At 37.3% G+C, this 8,380-nt stretch overlaps 1 protein-coding gene across 3 annotated transcripts in view; it reads left to right on the plus strand.

Moving 5' to 3' along the window:
* Positions 1 to 7,929, plus strand: part of prr12b (proline rich 12b) — a 62,185-nt gene extending 54,256 nt beyond the window's left edge. For all 3 annotated transcript variants that reach the window (XM_026166200.1, XM_026166201.1, XM_026166202.1), the window contains exons 12-15: positions 1,211 to 1,308; positions 1,523 to 1,654; positions 6,171 to 6,266; positions 6,782 to 7,929. In XM_026166200.1, the coding sequence (XP_026021985.1) occupies positions 1,211 to 1,308; positions 1,523 to 1,654; positions 6,171 to 6,266; positions 6,782 to 6,916 (461 nt within the window). In that variant the 3' untranslated portion in view covers positions 6,917 to 7,929. The remainder of the gene's footprint in view (positions 1 to 1,210; positions 1,309 to 1,522; positions 1,655 to 6,170; positions 6,267 to 6,781) is intronic.
* Positions 7,930 to 8,380: the final 451 nt, after the last annotated feature.

Raw genomic sequence — 8,380 nt, forward strand, 5'->3', positions numbered from 1 at the left:
AGAAGCAACATTTCCTGCTTACTTAGTTTTCCTAATTTAAGACAACTCAAATAAACTTAGTTTATCAGCTTTTTGAATAAAAAGTACTGGTAACTTACTTAACCTCCTAAGACCCGAACTCTTCCACAGCATGCTTTCTTTGCTATTTGGGCTGATTGGCACCTGATGAATGTAAAAACAAAGAATTACCAGATTTTTTTTTTTACCTAATTTTTGTTCCTGAGAAAAATGAGATTGACATATGAGGATATTTGTTTAAAATTTCGATAGAACAGTGGCAGTATAATGTCCTCGTAAGTGGATCAGGCCCTTGTAGAGCAAAATGTAGTATTTTGGTCTAGACAACCGAAAATGTGATGTCCACATATGTGGACGCAGGTCCTAGGAGTTTAAACTGAGTTCTAATAACAAATTGATAAAAATTGAGCTCAGTCTACTTGATATTTTTAATTAAACACAATATTATATTTTACAGTGCATAACTGAAATGAGGGATAGAGTAAAACAAACAATAACCCGTCATTGTCCTGGGTATTTTGAGTTTTTTGTGGGGTTTGGCTCCTTTTTTCAGAACTCTTGTGTTAAGCCTTTTTATTTGGTAATGTTAGTAGGTTGTTATTTTCCATTGTGATGTATTATTCTCTTTTTGTATTCTAAATTATCTTGTTTTGTGATTCCTTTCTGTCTCCCCATTATGTCCCATTTATGTCCCATTTATGTCCCCGTGTCTGTGTGGTCTCCTTTGTCCTTTCTCCATTTTCATCTGGTTTCCATGTTTAATTATGTCAAGTCAGTATATCTTAGTCCTAGTCCTAGTGTTAGTTACTTCCTGTTTTATTTTGATAGGCCTTCATCTCGTATGCATTATGTTCAGTTTTGTTTCCCTTAAATAGATGGAATGACTCTATTTAACCACATCCTCAGACTGTCCGAGGTCTTGGTGGTTATGATAGGGATGAACTGCTGACCCATGCAAATGATTTCAAGAATTTTGAGACCTTTTAATAATTAAAGATAAAATGGTGCAAATAAGTTGCTAAGACAAAGACAGCATGCTCCATCTTTATTGTTATTTTTAGTGTACCCAGTATGGAAAACTACTAATTAAATTACTTGGCATCATTTCAAGAGTCTTTTGAAAATTGCAGTGACATGAATTAAAATGTAAGGTTTAAAAGTAAATGAGTGTTCTACTACTTTAACACATCAGATGAATTATACCTCCCGCCCATGAGGAAAATTGATAGTATGCTCAGTGAACAGAAGAAGAAGTTGTTGAGGAGAGTCAACATGAGTGCTCAGCACCAGGTAAAGCTTCATATTCTTCTGTTTTGGTTTTGTTTGGCACTTCTTAAATCACTTTGTTTCAGAGATTTGTTGAAGATGATTCCCCATAGTCTAAGTGTTAAACCAGATACATTTTTGTTAACTGAAAACATTTCTTTGCAGAAATCTGATTCTTTGTGGCCTTAAGCTAAACGTGACCTTTGTCTCATGACGCCAATTTACTTTCATCATCCAGGAGGCTTTACATATATTCCCCAAAATGACAGCAGATCCTGTGGAATCTGGAGTTGTCAAAGTTCACCTTGGTGGGGAGGGCTACAACCGCAAGACTCTCAACCAAATCAAGAGGAGCATTCCTAAGCAGCAGGTGAGAAAAAGCTATGATGCTGCACATTTATGTAGTCAATACCCTGTGCCTGGTGTTACAAGCTGAAAGGCAATTTGTTGTTATCCAACAGCTGTCTAATCGCTCTGAAGGTTTTTCAAAGTTTTTCTTTTGACCTTGGCTGCTTTTTCACTAATTTTTAGTCCATTTTTAGAGGAAATATTTTTTTGGTTGTGGAACACTGACCTATGGATCATTCAAGTATAAAAAGGGATTTAAGCCAGTGGTTTGGGGGATCTTGTCAAAATTGACGAAATAATGAAACCATAAACCTACAGTCAGATTTTCATCCACCATACATTACCATCTGGAATGCAACTTATTGGCAACAGCTTTATTTTTCAGCATGACAGTGACTTCAACATTACTGAGGCAGTGTGTAATGGTCTTGAAAGAGACCTGAACAAAACGCAACCAACATCCAAAGAAGAACTTTGAAGGTCCTTCAAGAAGCCTGGAGAATCATTCCTGAAGACGACTTAAAAGAAATACAGGGTAGCTTGCCTGAGAGAGTTGTGTTGTGAGGCTGTGTTGAAGAATAAAGGTGGTCATAACCAAATATTTACAGACTGTCAAGCTCTTTAGAATTGTACAAACTCTGGTTTTACCTTATATAATGCATTTCCCATTTTCCTAACGATAAAGAAATAATGGACTCAAAACTTTTGCACACTACATGAGTACATCATCACACCAGTTAGTCTGAATCTTTTTAATAATTATTATGTGCAGGGCATATGTCAGAGGCAAGATTTAGAAAAATCCACACAGTTCAGTACAGTCAGTACAATTACAATCAGTAAAAGAAAAGCATATAACCTTTTGTAGACACTAAGGATATTTCTATTGACTTTTTCACAAACATTTTTTGTTAGTTTAAATCTATTTTAAAAATTATAGGTTTTATTTTTATTTTAACTAAATAAATAGTTTAACACGTTTAGGTTTAGTTTTTGTTAACTATAAAACCCTTCACCATCACCAGAGGGACCTTTTTTTAATTTTAATGAAAGAAACTGTTACATTTTTTGTAAAAAGGAAACATGAATCTTGTGTCCTGTCTTCCTCCCCTCACCCTCAGCTGGTAGCGGTAGCTCTCCCTCCCTGAGCCTGGTTTTGCCGGAGGTTTCTTTCTGCTAAAAGGGATTTTTCTTCCCACTGTCACCAAAGTGCTTGTCTACAGGAGTTCATACAATTGTTGGGGTTTTGTCTGTGGTATTATGGGCTGTTTACCTTACATTATAAAGCACCTTGAGTTTCACCTTCAGTTTTATTTCTTTGGTGCAATATAAATAAAACTGAATTGAATTGAATTAAACACAACATCACCTCAAGGGTTAAGAAACATCACAGTTTTGTTAAATACTTAGGTTACCTACTATGTGTACAACTTTCTTTAATTCAGTTCAGTTCAATTCAATTTTATTTATACAGCTCCAAATCAAAACAATAGTCGCCTCAAGGCGCTTTATATTGTACAGTAGACCCCAGAGGTGTGGACTCGAGTCACATGACTTGGACTCGAGTCAGACTCGAGTCATTAATTTTATGACTTTAGACTTGACTTGAAAAAATGTTCTAAGACTTGTGACTTGACTTGGACTTTTACACCAATGACTTGGGACTTGAATTGGACTTGAACCGGTTTACTTGAAAAGACTTGATATTTCACCCCAAATATAAAATTTAACATGCATATTATATAGAGATTGAAAATGTGACGTCATTCACGGGTAGAACCGCAAAGGATTCTGGGAACTCGTGGCAAGTGGTACTAGCGCACGCAGGCTTTCAATTAAAATCAGTTACACAGCGATAAAAAGAAACACAAAAATGTCAAGAAGCTGTTGTATTATTAACTGCAATAGCCGGTCGCATGACAGCCACAGGAAGCCGACGGGTAAAGAGATCGGTTGTTATCGGATTACGTCGTTGAAGAGAAATTGTTCGAGCCATGTTTCCAAAGTAACAAAGACGCGACGGATGGTCTGGATTGCAGCCATTCAAAGATCAAATATAACGTCCCAGAACACTCCAGCTCACAGGTTAGTCTGCTCCAAGCATTTACACAAAGGTCAGTGTCTTTTAGTACTTAATACGTCATTTTCATAACATAATTGGTGATATAGGTTACAAGCAAGTCTGGCACTGAACAGAAATTGTCGCGCTATGCTCCTTTGTTTATTGTGCATAAATAGTGAATTGTCCTGACACAATATTGCGTTTCGCTTCTGTTATTATGGTACATTGACAAAAACATATACTTTTATTCACAGGATAAAACAGGTTTTTTGTATCACTAATTGCCCAGTACGATTACAGCATACAGTATTATTGTCACTGCTACATTTCTGTGATGGGTACCAGAAATTATTTCCACTACTAATTAATTACCGTTGAGCTCAAAGGTCCTATTAATAAACGGTTAACGAATGTGTATTTATGAAGACGATTTGTGAGACTGGTAAACTTATGATACGTACGATGGTCTTTCGTTCTACACGGTGCATTTCAAGGTCCTGCACCCATCCGTCAGTAAACTGTACCTGGGCTTGTTGCAGTGACCAGAAGTTACTAAACTTCATGAGTGTGTGCACTCACTCCAAGAACCGTATGATTATAAATATGCATATAAATATGCTAAGATGAGATAGCTGACTTCATCTAACTAGCAAATGTTTTCCAGGCTACGTTGGTGATTCAGTTTTTTTTAATATGTATGATATTTTTGTCATGCGATTTTAAAGCCGGTCCTACAAGTGCATCCAAGAATAACATGCAGCTTATCTCAGAACTGTCGGTGAAAATTATTCTTGGAGCTAGGTTTAATTGAGCTGCATTCTAAAGAGGTGCAATTTCACAATTTGTGTATATTTTCTAAGTTCACTATTTTGTCATGTGTTGAGAAAAACACAGATTAAAAAATTACATGGTCTAATATTTACATTTAGCATAACTGCAACATTATTTTTTCGTTGTTTTTTTTTTAAAGACTCGAAAGGACTTGAAATTCAAAGTTTCAGACTTGTGACTTGACTCGGACTTTTACACCAGTGACTTGAGACTCGACTCTGACTTGCCTGACATTACTTGAGACTTGACTTGAGACTTGAGGATAAAGACTTGAGACTTACTTGAGACTTGCAAAACAATGACTTGGTCCCACCTCTGGTAGACCCTACAAGCATACATACAGAGAAAAACCCAACAATCATATGACCCCCTATGAGCAAGCACTTTGGCGACAGTGGGAAGGAAAAACTCCCTTTTAACAGGAAGAAACCTCCAGCAGAACCAGGCTCAGGGAGGGGCGGGGCCATCTGCTGTGATTGGTTGGGGTGAGAGAAGGAAGACAGGATAAAGACATGCTGTGGAAGAGAGACAGAGGTTAATAACAGATATGATTCAATGCAGAGAGGTCTGTTAACACATAGTGAGTGAGAAAGGTGACTGGAAGGGAAAAACCCAATGCATCATGGGAATCCCCCGGCAGCCTACGTCTATTGCAGCATAACTAAGGGAGGATTCAGGGTCACCTGGTCCAGCCCTAACTATATGCTTTAGCAAAAAGGAAAGTTTGAAGCCTAATCTTGAAAGTAGAGATAGTGTCTGTCTCCTGAATCCAAACTGGAAGCTGGTTCCACAGAAGAGGAGCCTGAAAACTGAAGGCTCTGCCTCCCATTCTACTTTTAAATACTCTAGGAACAACAAGTAGGCCTGCAGAGCGAGAGCGAAGTGCTCTAATAGGGTGATATGGTACTACAAGGTCATTAAGATAAGATGGGGCCTGATTATTTAAGACCTTGTATGTGAGGAGCAGGATTTTGAATCCTGGATTTAACAGGAAGCCAAAACAGGAGAAATCTGCTCTCTCTTTCTAGTCCCTGTCAGGACTCTTGCTGCAGCATTTTGGATTAACTGAAGGCTTTTCAGGGAGTTTTTAGGGAGTCAGGTACTTCTGATTAGAGACCTTAGTTTTCACAGGAGCTACAGTATCCAGAGTCGTACGTAGTGAGGAGGTGAAATTATTAACAAGATAATCGACCTCTGTTGGGGTAGCGTTCAGGTAGCTGCTCTGCTCTGTGTTGGTACAGGGCATTGAAGATGATAACAGTGGGTGGATTATATTCTTAAACTTAGTTACAGCGCTTTCAGAAAGACATCTACTGTGATAAAGTCTACTCTCCACCGCTGTGTAATCAATTATTGTAAATGTAAATGTTATCAGGAAATGATCAGACAGGAGAGGGTTTTCAGGAAACACTGTTAAATGTTCAGTTTCTATGCCATATGTTAAAACAAGATCTAGAGTGTGATTAAAGTGGTGGGTGGGTTCTTTTACATTTTGAGAGAAGCCAATTGAGTCTAATAATAATATCTAATAATAATCTTGTGTTGCTTTGATCATTAGTTGTACTTTTTCAAATAATACTGTAATTACTAAGATGAAAGACTTTAGTAGAAAGAAACTCAATTCTTTTTCTATCACCATTTTCAGGATATGAAACTTTCGATTGACATTTGCCGGATATACAGTCTGTATCATTCTCTTCACCACTACAAATATCACACCTTCCTGCATTGCAAGAAGGAGGTAAGGATTTTGCTGCACTTTTGCTATAATACCCAGTGTGTATTATATTAGGGATACAATAAATGATATAACATAAACCACCTATATGGCTGGTTTAACAAAGTTACTGAAGTTCCTGTTGGTCCCACGTGCACATGGGGATCGGGGCTTTCAGGCACCAAGCCTGTGGAGCTCTCTTCCATTGTCTTTACACTGTCCAGACTCCGTTGACTCTTAAAAAGCAGCTGAAGACATTTCTATACAAACAAACGTTTATTTAATTTGATCATTGTGTTATATTATTATTTGTATTTCTGATTTGACTGTTGAGCACTTTGTGATCTTTATCTGTGAAAAGTGCTATATAAATAAATTTGACTTACTTACTAACCGCATAAATTTAAAAGCTCCCCAGTCCTTTGTAGCTTCTTTGGAACTACAGAGTGACAACACTGATGTATAAGTGTGAACACACACACTGTATAGACATTATCATTAGCCATGATACTGTAACATAACTGTTGTTTTCTGACTAGACAGACAATATAGAGCAGGCAGCGGAGGACCCTGGCCAGGAGGAGGTGGTGCAGCAGTGTATGGCGAACCAAGGCTGGCTTGAGAGCCTCTTCAGTTCTTTCATGGAACTGCTTACTCTTAGTGCAAAGACCTAAAGGACGATCACAACCTCTGCCTCCAAAAACAAACATCCACCTGCAGCATTAAGTAGGTGGAGGTGTTCAGAATGTGTGAAACAAAGCAATCAGAAACTGGACGCCAGAAATGCAACGAGAGTGGCCCCTATTTTTTTTTAAAGGGAAGGTTACCATTGTAAGTATTTGCTTTATTGCTGTGTCCAACTATTGTACCAATTTATGAAGGCTAGTGAACTATTGGAAAGCAATGGATTTCCCCAAAAGTCAATGAAAGATTATTTGATTAGAACTACAAAGCTGACTTTTGTCAGGACTTACACAGCATGGATATATATGTGCAAGCTGTCTTTTATGTAAGTATGTAAGTAAAATATGTATTTAATGTGGTTTGTATAATTTACACAAATCCATTTTTTAAATGTACTTTTCTCAGATGGAATTGTTTGCAGTTCACATTTTTGAAAAATGTTTTATAGGTGTAAAACCAAATGGCCCGTATGCAAAGCTAAGCTAAAACGAATGGTTTAGTGAGATGAAAGTGAGGTTTAAAAAGACAGTGTGAATGTCTTTTCTTTCTATCTGCATCAGAAAAAAGCAGGACGATAATATATTTAAAACCAAATCATGATGTTTCTGTTTGTTCTTCAGGAGATAATGAATGATTGGGATTAATTCCCTTAATGAAGAAGAATACAAAAAGAATGAAGTACTGCTTTCTTAAAGGAAGTATGAGTTAAAATGATGATAAACCCTTAATATCAGTATTTAATGTCATATTTTTTTTCTGTTTGCTGCTGAGTTTTCCTATAAGTTGAACTCTCTGAGGATATTCTTGCAGAGTCTGATTTGTAAATATTGTACAGCTACTTCATCCTCTAGTTTCCAGTGGCTCTTCAGTACATGCAATTGCTGTATTGGACATACTGCATTAAAACTCTGAAAATAACAAATGCCCCAATGAATCAATAGCCTTGAGCTGAAGTCTTTTCAAGAATGTTTGCATCATAGCTAAGTGGATTTTAGCTAATGCAAAGGCACTGCCCAAACGTTTGAATTGATGTATTTAAGTTTACTGTAGATAGCATCACTTTAAAACAACTGTTCAGTTGTGCTGTACAAGGCAGCAGTGTTCCTTCTTTTTCTGTAATTTAGCCTTACTCTTTGTTGAGAGCTCTAACAATAGTTCATCCATCAGACATTCGAAAGCATGGGGTGGAGTACAGTTTATTTATCTTCCTCTCAGGAACTTTGTATCTCAAGCAGGAATCGTGTGATGCAAATCCAATTCAGCATAGAGTCCTAGTAAGGATTATTTTGTAATCTGTTTCTCTAAACATGATACACAAGGACATTAAACCTAAGCAGTCCACAATATGCAAATGAATACTGACAAAGCTCCAGGTCAGTGAGAGAAAAGGATATGGCAAACCTTTTTGGGAACACCGACCGAATCAAGCACTCATGGGAAGACCGAACTGTGGG

This window comes from Astatotilapia calliptera, chromosome 4, assembly GCF_900246225.1.
Source record: "Astatotilapia calliptera chromosome 4, fAstCal1.2, whole genome shotgun sequence".
NCBI classification, from domain to species: domain Eukaryota; kingdom Metazoa; phylum Chordata; class Actinopteri; order Cichliformes; family Cichlidae; genus Astatotilapia; species Astatotilapia calliptera.